Genomic DNA, 20000 nt, shown 5'->3' with positions numbered 1-20000 from the left:
ATCAATACTGCAATGTAGAAGTACTTTGTTACAAGTAAAAGTCCGGAATTAAAAATCTACTTGAGTAAAAGTACAAAAGTATTGGTATCAAAATGTACTTAAAGTACCAAAAGTAAAAGTACTAAAATGGTTGAAAATAGCAGATCTACATATAACACCAAGACATTAATAATGATAATACTGGATGTAAAAAAAAAGAGAACAAAAAAGTGAAGAATAGAGATCAAAGTAAAAACACTTTAGCAGCAATGGGGGATGGGGGGGGGTAGTATGATTTATAGAATGTGCAGTAAGGTGCACTGAATGCACTTACTGTACTGTATTATGTTTATTAGTGAAAGTGACAGTGTGTGCCAAAAAAATACAGGGGGGTATATTTCTGTGCTAGAGAACAAAGATGAACTCTGTATGTTTGAACACATACTCCGCTAGTTAACTGATTCTGAATCAGATTTTGAAAAGGTCCGGGATGATGTTTAATGAATGCATTGTGTTTGTGTGTTTGTGTTTCAGACTGGTATGGCGCTAACATACGACCCTGCTGCTATGCAGAATGGGTAAGTGAACGCTCATGGTCAATCCTGTAGTTTAATGTAAAGAACGTTGTGGATGGACCTCCTGTGTGTGTGTGTGTGTGTGTGTGTGTGTGTGTGTGTGTGTGTGTGTGTGTGTGTGTGTGTGTGTGTGTGTGTGTGTGTGTGTGTGTGTGTGTGTGTGTGTGTGTGTGTGTGTGTGTGTGTGTGTGTGCGTGCGTGCGTGCGTGCGTGCGTGCGTGCGTGCGTGCACACGCACACGCGCACGCGCGCGCATATGTGAGAGTGTCCAATCATCTGCTCGTCAAAGTCGTATGCACCGTGGTGGATTCGAACCCACAACCTCTGTGGTGGGCAGGTGCCACCCGAGCGCCCCCCAGATGTCATTCTGATGGATCTTGATTGGCTGTCAGTGTTTCTATCCTTCATGAAATCGCTCGGAAAGTGATCCAAGCGATATTGTTCTCCACTACCGTTGCGTTGTTGTCGTTGTTGTTGTTGTGGTGTAGACTCAATTCAGTTCAGGTAAAAATGATATATTTTTAGTTATAGTTATTGTTATTGTTCTTGGCGTGAACGGCCCTTAAGATGAGGTCTTATTAACCATCTGGTGTACGCTGATGATGATGATGATTTAGTCATCATGATTGTTAAAAGCAAGCAGTGTCTGAATTTTCCGTCATTCTTTGTGGCAGACCCAGCACTAAATGTGGTGAACAAAGTGAGCTATTTGCGTCACATCATCAGGAATGATTTATGTCATGATTATGATGTGCAGTGCCAGTGCTGCAAATTGTTTTCACAAGCCATATGCTTGCATGTACAGTACACATCATATGTGTAAAGATTGTTTAAAAAAAGCTCTTTTTAAAGCCTACTGTACTGCATTCCATACTGTGGTGCAGTCATAGTAAAGCAAAATAATCTGAATTCAGAGTCTTACTTTCACTTTAAAATGCATCCCAGAGAGTTTTTTAACCACATGAACCACTGGCGTCCCTATTCTAATGCTTATAGATCAGCTAACTTCAGATTTGGTGTAGAGGGGGTAAAGGGTCCCTAAATTGCTTGATTCAATATTTAGAGCACCCCCCCATCCTATATAAGACCATTCAAATTCAAACTCCAGTTAGACTCATTGTAAACACACATCCCTGCTCCTCATGACTGATATTTTCCTTCTAATGAATGTGTCGACCTTCATTCATTGATTATTTAATTTTAAATGTCTAATGAAACAAAGACCTATTTTCTTTTTTTTATATATAAGTCTACATACTGATCTTGGCCAGCTCCTGACTCTCACACGATCCGCCTGTAAATTAACCAGCTTTCCTTCTGTGTATTCCATCTCAAATCGATTTGGACCAACAATCCTATGATTGAAAACAAAATCTCCATCCTCTCACATCTTCAATGTTATTGCATGCAGGTATTATGCCCACACCAGAACTAAACTGCATTGGGTATACTTCCTGCTTTTGTAAAAGCAACAATTTGTAAAATATTCACGGGATAAAAAAAATAACTAATCGAAGAATGAAGGTCGACACATTCATTAGAAGGATGATTCATGAGGAGCATATAAATATGGAACACTTGGCAATAAGTTGTATGCCGTTGAAAAGCCTGTTTATTTCCCTTTTAAATGGATGGTGCCCTATTTTAACCCCCAGAAAAGCAAAGATATGAGTTACAAATGTTAGCTTTGAAAAATATATATTCAAAGATTTAAAATTTCAAAGACTTTTTCTAAAAATAGCAGATCTACAAGATCTGCTATTTTTTAATAGCCAAAGAAATCTAAAATGACACAGATCCGTTCCCGGTCTTAAAGGGTTTAAGGAACGTACATTTGTGAGACTAGCAGCAGAGCTGAGTACGTGTGAATCTCCAATCCCTATACGTCTCCTAATGTTACACTTTGTTCCAAAACCTAAAACCCAAAGTCAGGTATGATTTCCAGGTTTAGGGGCAGAACTTTGGCAGTATCCACATCAAACACCGTGAAGATCAGAGGCCGAGAGAGTCTGCTCTCTGGAGCCGTCCTGGCTCTGTAGTAATATGATCTTCAGACTGGTGGACATTTTCCACTTAGCCTCCCAGGAGGATCACAGAGCGACACTCGGGTCGCCGCGCGTCTCAAACAGTGTGATAAAGTATCGCTCTCCCCCCTCCTGCACCCCACACCCCATCTTAGCCCCCCCTGTCTGCTATAGGCTTCTTTTTAAATGCATTGAGTTTTCTACGAAGCTCCCTCAATATTGGACTCAGCAAGCTAGCTAAGCCAGCCGGCGTGGAATGACACGGCCTTGAGAAGAAAAAAAATACAGACAACCAACTATTTTATACGATAACAAAGCTCAGTTTGATGAGATAAAACCCGACTTTTCAATTGAGAACCCATAAGACGTTTCATGAAACCTTTATGCGGCTAGCAAAACACAATATACTGTATATATAGGCGAGGATTTGATTTGAGCAAGCCAGCGGAAGCGTGTGCGTGTCTCTGTCTCTCTCTTTCGCTGTGTGTGTGTGTGTGTGTGTGTGTGTGTGTGTGTGTGTGTGTGTGTGTGTGTGTGTGTGTGTGTGTGTGTGTGTGTGTGTGTGTGTGTGTGTGTGTGTGTGTGTGTGTGTGTGTGTGTGTGTGTGTGTGTGTGTGTGCGTGCGTGCGTGTGTGTCTCTTGTGGTAGGGTGTGGCTGTGCTGTGCTGTAAGGAACTATTCAGTGCTGATTGATGCATCCAGGCTCTCTTCAGTTTATCAACTATGTGTCACATCACAAGTGTGCCGGTGTAAAATAGTGTCTGATATTTTTTTACAAGGTATCCACGAATTGCAGTTACTTAGATAATAAGAATAGAGGGAGGGTGGATCAAATATCAAAACAGAACAATGTAAGATATGGAGTGTGTACTCAAAAAAGGAAAAATAAAGGCACTTCAGCCTCTCGTGCGAGTAAAAGACATCCTGTAGCTGCAGATATAAAATATGTATGAAATGTGTCTGAATGGAGTCTATGCACAGTGATGGTGCCAGTGTAATGGCTATTCTATGTTTTCTTGTGTTTTATTGTTTTAACCTCTCCTCTCCTCTCCTCTCCTCTCCTCTCCTCTCCTCAGGTTCTACTCATCGCCTTACAGCATTGCCACCAACCGAATGATCGCACAGACTTCCATCACACCCTTCATCGCTGCTTCACCTGTCTCCACATATCAGGTGGGTGTGTTAGATCTGCTACGATATTTCTTCTTTTTTAACCCATTAAGACCTGAGGCCGATTTGTACTTATGTCTTCTAAATCCTAACAGTATTCTGAAAAACGTATGTTTCTATATCAGTGGTGCTCAAACCTTTTCATGTCAAGGACCCCCAAAATGATATGTATTTGGCCGCCGACCCCCAGAAGCAAAGATTTGTGTTAAAAATGTACGCTTTAAAAGAATATAAATATATTAATTTGCACACATTTTCTCTATTTTTCAAAAATAGCAGATCTACAAGCTCATGGCGCGGCACTCGGTGCTGCGCTATGAGCTTGTAGATCTGCTATTTTTGAATAGCCAAAGTGTAAAATAATGCTTTTTAGCTCAAATCAAAAAATGACAAAGATGCGTTCCAGGTCTGTGTGTGTGTGCGTGTACGTACTCGTGTTGCGTCGGTGTATTTGATATAATTTGAATGGATCAAGTATCCTGAAATGAACCAACCAAATAGTACGGAGCTGTTGTTTCTCCCAGCTGTGTGTGTGGGTTGATGGTTGTGACATTTGGCTGCAGTTACAAACATTAATAAACATTTGCTGAAGCCTTCGTCAAACTCACAAAGAGCTGTTGTTCAGTCTGGGTGGTTCTGTTGCACACAAGGAAGCACACAGTAGGTGTCCTTAAACCGTTCAATCCGGGAAGACATCTGTGTCATTTTAAGATTTCTTTGGCTATTCAAAAATAGCAGATATACAAGCTCATAGCGTGGTGGCACCGAGTGCTGCACTGTGAGCTTGTAGATCTGCTGAAAATGTGTGCAAATGTTTGAATATATATATATATATATATATATATATGAAATGTACTCAAATCTTTGCTTCTGGGGGTCCCTGGAACAAAATATTTTTAGATGGGGGTCCGCGTACAAATACATTGACATACCTTGAGATGAAAAAAGTTGGAGAACCACTGATATTATAGCAACATAAGTAAAAAAAGGATTTAGAAGACATTTGTATAATCCCCAGAAGAAGCAAAGATTTGAGTAAAAATTGTTCGCTTTAAAAGACATACATATATTCAAAGACTTGCACATATTTGCACGATATAAAAAAATAAATAGCTGATATACAAGCTCTTAGAAGCTAAGAGCTTGTATATTGGCTATTTTTTTTATAGCCAAAGAAATCTAAAGTGACACAGATGCGTTCCTGGATTGAATGGGTTAAGAGCCCTTATACTTCCAACCTGGCGATCACTATTTTGGGCATGCCATTATAGTTGAACCTTTTCTTTTTTTTCAATGTAAAGAATTGTTCAATTGTGAAAATAGCAAAAAAGCACATCTTCAAGCGCACAACTGGTCATGGTACGATGTGCTGTGAGCTTGTTGTTCTGCAACTTTTTGTTATTCTTAAAATAGGGCTCAAGTGCTTATTGTGTGTGTGTGTGTGTGTGTGTGTGTGTGTGTGTGTGTGTGTGTGTGTGTGTGTGTGTGTGTGTGTGTGTGTGTGTGTGTGTGTGTGTGTGTGTGTGTGTGTGTTCTTACTTTATGGCTAGGGGTGGGTTGTGTAGCTGATATGTTGGAGTGGGGCAGGGCTGAGAAACAGCTGGATTCTCTTGTCATTTCGTAGTTACTCCAGCTGTGCTCGGCAACATCTGTTTCACAGAGAGAGCAAACACGACGCAAACACAACGGAAAAACACAACGGAAACGAGAGACACACAACACTGCAGAAACACAATGGAAGGCGTGTGAAAGAAACAAAGTGACAGGCCAAAACAAACACTCATCATCTCAGTCACCGGCGGCGAAGATGTTTGAGACAAACACACACACACACACACCATCTTCTGCACCTCCCGTTTTTTTTTTCTGACCCGTCTTCTGCTCCCTGTGCCGCTTACGCAAAGCAGGAGGCTTCTGACTTTAACCCATTTAAACCGGGAACGCATCTGTGTGTCATTTCAGATTTGAGCTAAAAAGCATTATTTTACACTTTGGCTATTCAAAAATCATGAACATTTTGTGCAAATCTTTGAATATTATATTTTTCAAAGCGAACATTTGTAACTCAAGTCTTTGCTTCTGGGGATTCTACAAATGTCTTCTAAATCCTAACAGTTTTTTGAAAAAACGTGTTGCTATTACTCAGTAGTTCTGACACTGTTTCATGTCAAGGACCCCCAAAATGATATGTATTTGGCCGCCGCAAAATATGTTGTTCCAGGGACCCCCAGAAGCAAAGATTTGAGTTTAAAATGTTATATTTATATATGTTATATTAAAAATATATATATTCAAAGATTTGCACAATTTTATACGATTTTTCAAAAATAGTATAAAAGTAAATAAAGTATAAAATAATGGTTAAAGTGGTTCAGATGCGTTCCCGGTCTTAATGGGTTAAACAAACACAGCATCATTGATCCTGACATGTGGAATAATGAAGAGAAATAAAACAGAAACGTTTGAAGGTGTCTGTGTGATGTCAGGAGCGTTCACACGGCCTGTCGTTAAAACAGATGCTGCTCTTTTTGGTACGCGGCAAAGAGAGAGAGAGAGAGAGAGTGTGGAGGTAATGGAAAGGAGATGGATGAGGTATGGAGGGAAGGACAGAATAAAGGGTGATTTATACTGTAGTTGTGCGCCAGTGTCTCAAGCTGAAAATAGACGATCTACACATCGCGCTGCGACACATTGTGGTCGTGCAGATCTATTTTCAGTGTAAGATACGCCACACAAACCAAGTATAAAACAGGCATAACAGAAGGTGGGAGAGAGAGAGAGAGAGAGAGAGAGAGAGAGAGAGAGACAGGAAACAAGACAGCATTAGGGAAAACAGGCAAACAAGCAGGGGTGGGTGAAGGTTGGAGTGTCTGTTTTTGAGCCGTGCTTGATTAAAACTCTGCTCCAGTACCTGAGGGTGGTGCAGAGGATGGTGGGGGGAGGGGGAGAGAGAGAGAGAGAGAGAGAGAGAGAGAGAGAGAGAGAGAGAGAGAGAGAGAGAGAGAGAGAGAGAGAGAGAGAGAGAGAGAGAGAGAGAGAGAGAGAGAACGCGGGTGAGGGCACATCTCTAATCCCCTCTCGGAAGGCTTCCCAAATTGATTTATCAAAAACAATGGCCAAGGCTTTTGAGGAATATTAATCCTCACAGTTCCAATATCAGCCAGACTCTCCGTAGACACTTCCTGTAATATTGCCCACAAGCCAGTCGCCACAGCAAGGTGAGTCCTCCATCTTCCTGTTCAAGTACGACGACACACAGAGACAGAGAGAGAGAGAGAAAGAGAGAGAGAGAGGCAGAGAGGATGAGAACAAGAAAAAAAACAATCACTTACGCTTTAGGATGCCAACAATTCCCTTTTTGGTGATGAAAATACCCCGCAGACTCATTTGGCGTTTTTCACATTGCTCTCTTTCTTTTCACATTTATACTCGGTTGATATCTGAACCTTCTTTGAGGATGGTATTGATTTGTCAAATCAGTAAATGACCCCTGAAGAGGATAGCGGTGTTCTTAATGTTATCCAAGCATTCTGCTGGCTCCAGGCGGCTTTAATGATAATTGGCTTTGTGTTCTGGAAAGCCCTTTGATACTCCATATGACAGTCAGGCAGGCACAGATCCCAGGCCAGCCTCCCGTGTCCTGCGTCTAACCTCGTCTGGTATCCATCGCTAGCTGGCAGCTGGATCTCTCTGGCAGGGTGTCTCTGGTAGGCTGTCTCTTCTCGTAGGATGTCTCTCTGGTGGACTGTCTCTTCTGGTAGGATGTCTCTATAGTAGGATGTCTCTATAGTAGGATGTCTCTATGTTGTCTCTCTGGTGGACTGTCTCTTCTCATAGGATGTCTCTATGTTGTCTCTCTGGTGGACTGTCTCTTCTCATAGGATGTCTCTATGTTGTCTCTCTGGTGGACTGTCTCTTCTCATAGGATGTCTCTATGTTGTCTCTCTGGTGGACTGTCTCTTCTCATAGGATGTCTCTATGTTGTCTCTCTGGTGGACTGTCTCTTCTCATAGGATGACTCTATGGTAGGATGTCTCTTCTCGTAGGATGTCTTTATGGTAGACTGTCTCTTCTGGTAGGATGTCTCTATGGTAGGGTGTCTTTATGGTCTTCTCCTAGGATGTCTCTATGGTAGGATGACTATGATAGACTGTCTCTTCTGGTAGGATGTCTCTATGGTGGGATGTCTCTTTGGTTGGCTGTCTCCCTGGTAGAATGTCTCTCTGATAGATTGTCTCTTTGGATTTATGTCCTTCTGGTAGACTCTCTGAGGTAGATTATCTCTCTCAAAGATGGTCTTGCTGATAAATTGTCTCTATGGTTGGCTGTCTCTCTGGTAGACTGTCTGTCTGGTAGACGGTCTGTCTGTCTGGCAGACTGTCTCTCTAGTAGACTGTCTGTCTGGCAGACTGTCTCTAGTAGACTAGACTGTCTGTCTGACAGACTGTCTGTCTGGTAGACTGTCTCCGTGGTAGGATGTCTCCATGGTACAGTAGTTTGGATGTTTGGTTGGCAGGGCGGCTGACTGGATGATGGCTGTTAGCCTGACTGATTGTCTGGATGTTTGGATGTAATGACTGACTGGATGTTGAACTGGTGGCGTGCTGCTGGAAGGATGTGTTTAAATGGAAGCACAAGATCCAAGGGTCTGCCAGGGGTGATGAGGTCAGGGCCTCATGTGACCTCTTACTGCGTAATGGTTATCAAAAACCAACATGTCGTTGTTGCCATTACTTTTCAGGAAATGGAAAAAATAACCTGTGTTCCAATGGCTCCAATGTAGTTATTATTTAGTCGTAAACTCTTGTTAATCCTTTTCATTGCTTAAATATTTACAAAACCCACAGACAGACATAATAACCACTTTCCATCTGCTGGCGTGATTTCGGCCATGTCCAGGCGAAATATTTCCCAAATGTTCACAATGCTTCACAAGTGAAAATACCAGATCTACAAGCTCACAACGCATGAACTTTCAGATCAGCTATTTTTGTGCAAAACTGTCATACAACAAAGTATTAAAATAGGGCTTTTTATCATTAAAAAATATGAAATATGGAGATGCAAGGTTTTCTGCCTGATAACAACGACATTTGGCAACCCCCAGGCTGTGCTGTCCTCCTCTGGTGACCAGGCTGTCACATGGAACATGAGGTGTTTATTTCGGCGACAAAAAATGACAAACAGGATCCATTAGGGAGAAGAGGGTGTGTCTCCAACGTGCTTCCTGTTCTGCGCAGGAGAATAAACAACAAACACATTCGAGTCTCAAGTGACTATCGTTACTGTTTGGCAGAAGCCCTGTATCTCCATATTTCAACCTTTATTGTTCATAAATGAATGCCCTACCTTGACGTACAAGAGTTGATGTACAAAAGTTGATCTTGTAGATGGGTTAAGTGTGTCTGTGGGGTTTATAAATATTTAACCAAAGAAAAGTATTACCAAGAGATTGTGACAAAATGATAATTCATTGGATCCATTGTAAGTGTTTTTTTCCCTTCTGTATCCTGAAAAGTAGCAGTTTTAGTAAAGGTGTCCACCTAACAGCAACAATATCAAAGCTTTTAGTTTAAGATCATCATGAGTTGTGACCGGTTCAGAGGACCGTTGGTGCTCATAGGAGATTACCCCCGTTTGTCTTTGTTTAATCTAATCATTTTAGCAGAATCAATGACCAGTCTGTGTGTTTGTCTGCTCCAAGCCCTCTAACTCCTCTCTGGATGTTTGTTTCTACCTCTCTCCAGCTCTCTCTTCATGGTTGTCTATCTATCTATCTATCTATCTATCTATCTATCTATCTATCTATCTATCTATCTATCTATCTATCTATCTATCTATCTATCTATCTATCTATCTATCTATCTATCTCCTTCCTGTCTATACTGTAAATCTTCCTATCTATATATATCATAGATAGAGAGACATTTATTTAAACCAAGAGAAATCCAGTTGTCATAGCAGTACTGCAGTAAACATCAAACAAAGATACAGGTAATGGTAGACAAACAAGTACAGAAAAGGTAGTAGGGTAACACTAATTAAAATAGGATAACAATATAAAAGTATAAAGGACGACTTAAAATCCGACCTGGCCCTCTGCACCTGGGCTAGTCAGGTATGCATATAATGTAGAAGCCATCAGTAGATAGAAATAGAGGCATAGGTATGGTGGGTCTTATTACCAATCAAAACGGCTATAAATACACTCAAAGACCTAAAGACTTACCTGGCTGTCGGCACAAGGACAGACCTCTTCCAATCTATTATATGTTACTATCTATTATATGATCCTATATACATCTTTCTATCTATGTATTGCTCTTCCTATGCATCTTATTTACAATGTATATGGATGCACCCAATACAAATTACTATGCGTTCTTGTTTTCATTGCCGCTGGCACCTGTTTTCACCTTACATTCAAGATGTTTTTTTTTTAATAAATGGTGTGTAGGAGTTTGTGTTGAGTGCATCCAGACTTAAGTATCAGGCCAGATTATAGATACCAACGTGCATCTGGGCTCCATGTGAGAGTGATCTGATGATCCTGAAGCAGCTGTCAGTACATACATTCATATTCCATGAATAAAGTCTGACTACTTTAATGACAAGGTTGAGGACAGCACCTTTTTCCTTCTAAAATGCAGGCCAGGAGAGATTTATTGAAGCTAAAATGGTTCAATAAATCCCTGCTAGTCTGCATTTCCTTTCTTGGGAGTGATCTCCATCTTTGTGGGATAAAGCCGTTGCAACTGGCAGCTTTTTTATATATAACTAAAGCCACTGATTATCTAACTCAAAGGTAAATGTTATCATCACCGTAATCACGCACCGCTTCACAACTGTGGCAGAAATGACAGCGGCACATTTCAGTAGACTGGTAAAAAATACAACTTTATTGATTCATCACTCACACGGTTTAAAGATATGACCAAATATCCAGTTTTCTCCTTTTGTTTGTTTGCAGCTCACAGTAGAGACTCGGCCCAAGGACTGTATGTCTTAAATGATTTTTGTTTTGTTTTTGCTTTCGCACAGAATAGGAATTTAGCCACAGTAAACTGTTACAAGGTGACACCCATCCAAGCCAATTCTGTGTAGAAAAAATACAATAATAATAATAACAATTGATTAAAAATAACACCATCCTTTATCCTGATCACTTCCAATAGAAAACCACACCCATGCTTCCACCAGAGTCTTTGTTCATTTCTGTCTCCATCTTGATGTCTTTCTCTCTCTCTCTCTCTCTCTCTCTCTCTCTCTCTCTCTCTTTCTTTCACTCTCCGTCTGTACTTGTCAATCTATAGCTGTCAATCTCTCTGGTCTGTCTGTGTATTATTATTAGTGAATACACACCAGGCCTCAGAGCACAGAGACCCTCTACTCTGTCTCATCTCTCAACTCGCTGGGTTGACGCCAGGACTTCAGATTGACATTGGAATTCACTGGCAGTAGTTTATCTGTGTTTGACTGAGCACAGACTGATGCATTGGAGCCATCAATATTATGGTTCCAAACCCCAAAACCGAACTGACGTTTGATGCATTGTATTATCGTTGCTGTCGGACGGAGACCTTGTAGGTCCAAATCTGTTAACTCTACAGGAGATGGGTGATAAAGTACCTGTGTTCAAATAGATCCAATATAGTTATTATTTATGACCCAAAAAGTTTTTCAAAGAAGTACTTCTTAACTCCCAAATGGTGTGGATTGCAGACTTGCAAAGAAAAGAAATCCAAGGCACAAAAATATTTGAAATGTATTTTGAGCAAGGCAACAATGTATGACCAATGCATATCGACCTAAAAGGTCATAGACCACAGGGTCAGTACTTCTTTGAAAAACATTTTTGGTCACCAAAGAGCACCTGTCTATAGAGCCATTGATCCCTGTAGCGCTTCTTTTTCTCTTTTTAAATTGTTAGTCACAAGCTGTTGTTAATACTTTGGTTGGTTAGATATTTATAAAAACCCAAAGACACTTAAGCACTTTCAACCTGGTGTAGTTGATATCTCAATGTATTCTGTGTTGTTACATCTTGTGTACGGGTACATAAGAGTAAACACATTTTGTTCTGGTTCGTTCTGGATAGCAACTTTATTCAGAAAAAGAACAGTTTGTCCATTGGTAAGTATCTGTAAAGGTATCAAAAGCCCAAGACACAAATAAGGCAAAGACGCAGATGGGATTTCAGAACATGAATGAGTATACTGTATTTGTGTCTGGCATTTTCCCCAGAGGGGGAGAAAGCAGGAGACTGCTTCCAATATTCTCCTCACAGCAGACTTACTTTAAACAGAAGCATCTCATAATAACTAATCATTTAAAAAAAGTATAAACAATCAGATAATATGAGATTAAATGGATTAATCATGAATTTCACCTGCATCCTTATTTTTATTTATAGGTGATTACTATTGTGTGTCACTGTCATACAACGAAGAATAAAATTGAGCATTTATTTATATGAACATAAAAAGATGAAATATGGAGATACAAGATTTCAGCCCGACAGCAATATACAGTATACAGTATTTCCACGTATCTCCAACGGCAGAGGCGAGGGATTATGTTTTCACTCCCATGCGTCTGTCCGTGAGTCTATCTATGAGCCCACTCTTGGGCACCACTCTACCGATTGTCATCAAACTTTGCATACGCACTTCTCAAATTTAAACACAGAGCCAAAAGCGATTGCACTTAAACCCATAGGGGGCGCCACACATGCTGGACGGCTGCACCCCATGACTGACAAACGAACCTGGCAGTGATCTGCGCTCCAAGGAGCCCACTAGGACTTATCATACTTTCGTTCTGTTAGTTTTTACTTAACAGCAGCTTGTTTGTGAATGAGGTGGGAATCATTTTAACTCAACCGCAATATTTGTGTTTTTCACAGGTCCAGAGTACGTCCTGGATGCCTCATCAACAATATGTTATGCAACCTACCGTAAGTCTGCACCATTCACCCATAACTACACATTTACAGTGGTGGACAAAGTACTCAACCCCAGTACTCCAGTGCTCAGTCAAATGTATACTGGAGTACTTGCTTTCAAAAATACATACATTATCCAAAGTGCATGCTTGCAAAATGACTTCAGTATTCAAAAGTTCAAATTACAAAGTTCATTTGATTTTTTTATATAAATGCCCCCCCCCCCCCCCCCCCCCCACACACACACACACACACACACACACACACACACAAAAAGAATACTCCAGTAAAGTGCCGATATTTTAAAAAAATCACTCAAGTACAGTACTCAAGTAATGTACTTTGATACTGTCCACCACTGTTCACTTATGATCTGCTCTCTCTCTCTCTCTCTCTGTGTGTCTCGGTGTCTCTCTCCCTGCTCAGTGTCTGGCTCAGCGTAGTTTAATGGTTTTAGGAGGGAATCATTAAGCAGTTTTCATAAGCCCTTCGCTCAAGAATAGTTTACAACGTGGAAGAGACGTCTTGATATATTTAGAGTTGTTAAAAGACGTGGAAAAATACTAAGACCCTGTCTGGAAAGTCTTTTTTAAATGCATGTTGCTCCTCTGTGGCCGCCCGGTCCATTTGTCAGACACACTGTACATGCATGCGCATGCCCACGTTGAAACCTTGTATGTCCAAAACGCTTACTTTTCAGGAATTGGAAAATCGATGTTCCAATCGATCCAATGTAGTTATTATTCAGTAAACAAGCTCTTTTTAATATTTTTCATCTGGTTCACTATTGATAAAACCTGCAGACAGACTTAACCACTTTTACTTATTAAAATAAATCATGATAAATTCCCCAAATAGCAGATCTACAAGCTCAACAAAGCGTTGCAACACATTGTGAGCTTGTAGATTGGCTATTTTTGCTATTTTTGACTGACACTGTAGTATGACGAAGTAGGGCATTAATTTACAAAAAACAAGTTGACATTTGGAGATACAAGGTTTCTGCCCGACAGAAACGGCATACCGTGTGCGCGCACGTGCACAAGCAGACGTCTAACAGACAGCGAGATAGATGATTATTCTACTTCTTGCGGTTGGTTTGCCATAAAGACTTGACATAGAAGCACATTATTCCTCTCTGATAGCTGCTTGGAACTGTCTCTCCTAAGCATACAAACACATTTTGGTGGCAGGATGGCGGGGGGTTTGGAACCAACCAGGCTGGTGACTCAGCAACATTCACCAGACGGTTGCTCAGGGTTACACCAAGCCAGACAGAGTCATAATATTAGTATTAATCCATTAAGACCGGGAACGCATCTGTGTCATTTTAGATTTTCAGCTATAACCATTATTTTATACTGTGGCTATTCAAAAATAGCAGATATACAAGCTCATAGCTACTAGCTTGTAGATCTGCTATTTAAAAAAAATCTTGAACATTTGTGCAAATCTTTGAATACATACATTTTTACCTCAAATATTTGTATCTGGGGGTCCCTGGAACAACATATTTTGAGATGGGGGATCCTCGGCCAAATACATATCATTTTCGGGGTCCTTGACAAGAAAAGGTTTGAGCACCACTGATATAGCAACAATAATTTTTCAGAAAAATGAAGACATTTGTTGAGACATTTGACAGTTACAAATGTTCGCTTTAAAAAATATATATTCAAAGATTTGCACAAAAAGTTCACGATTTAAAAAAAATAGCAGATCTACAAGCTCGTAGCGCGGCACTCGGTGCCGCGCTATGAGCTTGTATATCTGCTATTTTTGAATAGCCAAAGAAATCTAAAATGACACGGATGCGTTGCCGGATTAAATGGGTTAATTAGATTGAACGCACCAGGCAGACAATGCTCTGCCACAGAGATGCCAGGCTGCATGGCCACACCACTTCTTGTAGCATCCCATCGCCTTCAGGTTGAAGAGTTCACTTTTTTTTTGCTGAAACGTCCTTAACCCATTAAGACCTGACGCCGATTCTACAAATGCCTTCTAAATCAGTGGCCGCACAGACCCCCATCTGAAAATGTTTTGTGCCAGGGACCCCCAGAAAAGAAGATTTGTGTTAAAAAAAAAAAAAAAAACTTTAAAAAATAACAGATGTACAAGCTCGCAGCACGGTACAAAGTGACACGCTGTGCGCTTGTAGATCTACCATTTTTGAATAGCCAATGCAAACAATTCTCAACCTTTTTCATTTGAAGGACCCCCACTAGTTTAATATGCATTTATTTAACTCTGACGGTGTACGAAATGGAACCAAATGCACCCCCATTTGGTTCCATTTGTACACTCTCAGAGTTACAGACCTGTAAGGGACCCCTGGACCCCTGGTGGTCCCCGGACCTGATATTAACACATTGGCTGCCATGGACGCAGATCTGCGTTCTTTTGCGTCCACAGAGCGCACGCTGCCAAGAACGCAGATCTGCGTTCTTTCAACAAAAAAAAAGAAAAAGTCTGGCAGTCTACTGTAGAAAAGAAAAAAAAAAAGATGGCAGCCAATGTGTTAAGAAACTTGCTGTAAGCAATGTTTTTTTAAATAAGTGCTAAATAGCTCTGTATCTCATACAGTGTCACACAGTGTCCCATAGCAACCATTAGTGTTTGGGGATCTTCACATCTCTCCAGCATAAACTGAACATACATTTTCAGGTCGGGATAACAATTTTATCGAAAAGAAAAATACATTTCTGGGGCCTACGTCATTTTGTCGCGGGCAGACAAACGCTGTCCTGTATACAGCTGACCGGGCCCTTCGGTGTCATGCATAAACAATAGCAAAGATAGAATAAAATAAGACTGATCAAATAAAACATCAGACTCCTAGACTCAATCTCCATAAATATATATCAAGAATCAAGAAAGAAAGAGTCTCCAATCAATCTATATCACAGAATGAGTCTCCAGATCACCGTTTGGGTATGAGATCTTTCCGTTTTTTTTCTTCTTTTCTTTCTTTTTTTATACAGATCTCCAGTTGACATAACACAGCCTTTAGTTTTTTTTGTTTGTTTGCTTGTTTGTTTGTTTGTTTGCTCCTCAGTTAATTGAACAGATATATGAGGTGATTACAAGGTGTTTTAGTGTTCAGCGATGCGTAGAATAGGCAGACATTTATGGCCGTCTGTTGTTCTTGCTAATATGTTCGTCGAGAGCCTTTTTGCCAGCCGGTGCATTTAGAGCAGGGGTTCTCAACCTGTGGTTCGGGGTCGGGTATTTTGAAAATAGCCGATCTACAAGCTCACAATGCCTCACCACGCAATATTTATCTGTGGAACCGAGTCAAACTAAATTGAATGCCTCAACTACTAAAGTGCCTGTCAGGCTGGGGGGTCCCCAGTTCAATTATGATCATTTTGGGGAATCACGGCCTGAAAAGGTTGAGAACCACTGCGTTTGAGGAGACTACTGTTACATGTGGTGTTTATGAGCAAGTGTGCTTTTAGAGTTCCTAATGGGTTACATTCAGTTTTGATATGATATGTTCCACCCTGGACCCTGGCATGTGCCATGCATGCCGTTATTTCAGTGTTGAAGTAGGCTGGCCAATAGGGTTTCGTCTCAAAACTGAACATTGAACCACTTAATAAGACATTTTTACTTTATTTTGTGTCGGTTTAGTTTTATATTCATTAAGTTATATATATATGGCGTGTGTTTGTGCGTGCTTGCGTGTAAGTGGGCGCAAGACTCCTCTCCTCTTTTGAGCATTCTTAATGTTGTACAGAAGAAGTAAGTAAGGCTTAAACCCTTTTTTTTTAAAAGCTCAGGGCTCTTAATTGAGCCTGGCTTTCTACTGTAAGCGTTTCATTTTGCAGCTCGCAGGTCTTAAATCATGCCTGAGGTGCTGATGTTAGCTTGAAGCTGTGTGCTGTGTGCCCTCCTGACCACAGCAAATTACGCTCACATACAGCCGATTGGTTTCATTCCAGAGGGCACCTAGAATAATGGCGTCACAGACAATAACATACAAATACACACTGTACTCTGTGACAACTGGACAGTATAGTTTGGAGAGCAAAACAGTGTGTCATAGTGAGGCAGGGATGCATGTTACGGAAGTGCAATGCAGTGCAGTACAGTACAGCACCGTTTCTCAAAGTTGGGTCATGGGGACCACTAAGGGATACAGGGGGTCCCCAACAAAATAAGGAACAGTTTAAACACCTTATTTTTTTGGCTAGTCGGCCATCCCACCCATGACCCAAAATTGCATTTTAAAACAAAATGCCAGACGCTAGAAGATTAATGTTGATGAATCTCTTGTGGGGGTCCCTATAGCACCAAATCTTTTCAAATGGGGGTCCACAGCCAAGTACATATCAATTTGGGGGTTCTTGACATGAAGATGTTTGAGAACCACTGCAGTGCAGTACAATTTAATACAAGGGTGCAGTATTTATAGTGTCTTCCCAGCCGTGAATTTTTACCAAAGTTAACCCATTAAGACCGGAAACGCATTTTTTGATTTCTTTGGTCAAGAATAGCAGAATATACAAGCTCATAGCGCGGCACCGAGTGCCACGCAATGAGCTTGTAGATCTTCTATTTTTGAAAAGTCGTGAAAATGTGTGCAAATCTTTGAATATATATATTTTTTAAAGCGAACATTTGTAACTCAAATCTTTGCCTCTGGGGGGTCCTTGGAACTAAACATTTAACAAATGTTCGCTTTAAAAAATATGTATTCAAAGCAAATTTTCTGAAAATGATACATGGGTTCCCGGTCTTAATGGGTTAAGTATCCACTGCAACTCCATCTGGTGTCTGTGTATCTTGAGCAGTGAGGTCACGCGTGGTGACCGCTCAGCACGCGGTGACCGCTCAGCACGCGGTGCATCTTCGCCACTTTAGCTCACTCTGATTGGTTAACTGTGCCGAGATTCATGAAGGTGGCCCTTAACAGCGTCTGTCCCCAAGACTAAAACAACATGTCCATTCACAAGATTCAGTAGCTTCAGTGGTTATATACCCAGCCAGTCCATGGGTACCGAACCAACCAGCCGTGTGGCTCCCTGTAGAGACCATTACCGCCCCGCCCTGCCTCTCGCTTCCAACCCCTGCTGGGCGGGGACTGCCCACATGTAATCTGGTCACAGCAGGCCACCAGCCACACGCACACACACACACACACACACACACACACACACACACACACACACACACACACACACACACACACACACACACACACACACACACACACACACACACACACACATCACACACATCAGCTCACTTCACTCTCTGCCTTTGACATTTTACTGGGTAAATTGTACTACAGTGTATATATGATCTGCATTGAACTACAGGATGGATTTACTAGCTGCGACCAAGCAGCTACTGTAGTATAATAAGCCACTCGTAAGACGTCATCCGCCGTACGCCCCATACGCTCCATGACATGAAACGACAGGTTTCGATGTCGTTTTACAACATTTTACAGAGAAATACACAGAAGAACTAGGCTATGTTTTGCCACATACCTATTAATCAAAAGATTACAAGCTAGTTACAAGTTACAAGCTAGAAAACCCTGTACTTAGTTGACCGGAGTCCTTCAGGGGTTTGCACTGGACTCCTTTTTTCCCCTAGACACTAAATATCTTTGCCAAAAATTGCCACGCTACAATCCCACCATGCGTCCCGTTGTGAGCTTATAGATCCGTTGTTTTCCCTAGAACAGGGACGCTCCGGTTCAAGTGGTTAAACACAGAGCAGAAACACAGATGCCTCAGCCTCACTACCGTGACGTTCCGTTCCTCCCCACACAGACAACTCATGGTGTCAGACATTGCGCTGCACGGTCTACCATCTCAGTGCGTGCTGTACTGCATGTGTACATGAGTCGTGTGTATCGCCATATGTGCTCCTCGCTGTTTATTCCCTGCAAGCCCCATACGGGCCCGTTGCCCGCGACGTCGCGTCCGTTTTTCTCCCAACCTTATGTCACCGGGCGTTTCCCATGGCCGTGTCTGTCACGTCGCGCCGTGGCGAACGCTTCCATCACCGTCACGGTGCCAGCGATTGGCCATGTCGCCGCCCGTTCCGTCGGGTTCCCAGTGGCCCGTCCCCGTTGTCGCCTGTCTGTGTCTGTCAGCAGACTGAACCCAGCTGTCACGCAGTCTAAAGGATCACGAGCGCCAATCTGTCTGCTTTTATGTCCTGTGATCGTATCTGCTGGCTAAACGCATGGCAGGCCAACACACATACGTGCGTGTGCGTGTGCGTGTGCGTGTGCGTGTGCGTGTGCGTGTGCGTGTGCGTGCGCGCACACACACACACACAGGCAGCCAGCGTGCTCGGCTAGTTTGGCGCGCACACGCACGCGTGAAACTAGCCGAGCACGCTGTCTGCGTGTGCTCGGGGGGGTCGTGAAAGCATTAAGCCAGTTGGTTATACAGCTACAGTTTGTGGCGTTGTTGAACCAATGGCTCGGACCCCCGCCCGGACAATATGGAGGCAGCAGAGTGTGGAAGGACAAGAGGTCACACAGCTAGCCAATCACACACGGGAACCAGACTGGGTAGAATACAATAGAAGGAAATACGATACAATATAATAATACGTTAGTGAAGGTGATTCTACTGAGGCCGATTCTACAAATGAGGAGTTCTCACACAGATTTTTCAAAAATGTTCAAAAATAGCCAACGCAAAAATCTCAAATGACACAGATGCTTTCCCGGTTTTAATGGGTTAATATCTTTTAGCAAAAGATACGTATGTTTTGGCATTTCACAGCTTGTGGACAGTAAACCCTAAACGTAACACTAAAAGTTGACACATGTAAGATTTGTCTAGTAACTGAACATTACATTGACAATGTGCGGTAAATATGTCAGTTTATTGATTTTATTACTGTTATTTATAATATTGCTATGTTTTAAAAGGTTAAAAAGACAGTGTTTAAACTGGTACCTAGAACAAGAATGTGTAATCCCTTGTTTTAGTTTGAATGTCTTTTGGTTTAATACAATTAAATTATTCATTTCATAGAATGAATAGAATAGAATAAAAATACAAGATAATACAATAGTGGGCTGAGGAGTGGTGAAGCCTGAGTCATAGATTGCTCTACAGTATTGGCGGAGATGTTTGTGCATCTGTGATATATTAAGTTTGACAAGCTCAGCCATACGAATCCAGATGACTCCCTCCCCTCCGAGGAGCCAGCTGTTTTGTTAACAAGAAGAGCGAGAGCAAAATGTTATTGTCCCTGCTATTTGGATAAGCAGACAGTCTTCAGACAAAGAGACGTCTCGTTGAAAGTAAGACATTTTAGTCTCTGTCC

At 41.6% G+C, this 20000-nt stretch overlaps 1 protein-coding gene across 1 annotated transcript in view; it reads left to right on the top strand.

The window, feature by feature from the left end:
- The window catches only part of LOC311061713 (RNA-binding motif, single-stranded-interacting protein 3-like), a gene marked incomplete at both ends in the record, with an annotated part of 110521 nt that overhangs the window by 60451 nt on the left and 30070 nt on the right, over positions 1–20000 (top strand). Inside the window, 3 exons of the mRNA XM_084080402.1 lie at positions 514–557; positions 3655–3751; positions 12654–12704. Of these exons, the coding sequence (XP_083936528.1) occupies positions 514–557; positions 3655–3751; positions 12654–12704 (192 nt within the window). The remainder of the gene's footprint in view (positions 1–513; positions 558–3654; positions 3752–12653; positions 12705–20000) is intronic.

This window comes from Gymnoscopelus microlampas, assembly GCF_963454915.1.
Source record: "Gymnoscopelus microlampas genome assembly, chromosome: 15".
NCBI classification, from domain to species: Eukaryota; Metazoa; Chordata; class Actinopteri; order Myctophiformes; family Myctophidae; genus Gymnoscopelus; species Gymnoscopelus microlampas.
Note: the sequence above shows the minus strand (reverse complement) of the source record. Positions and strands in the feature narration are given on the sequence as shown.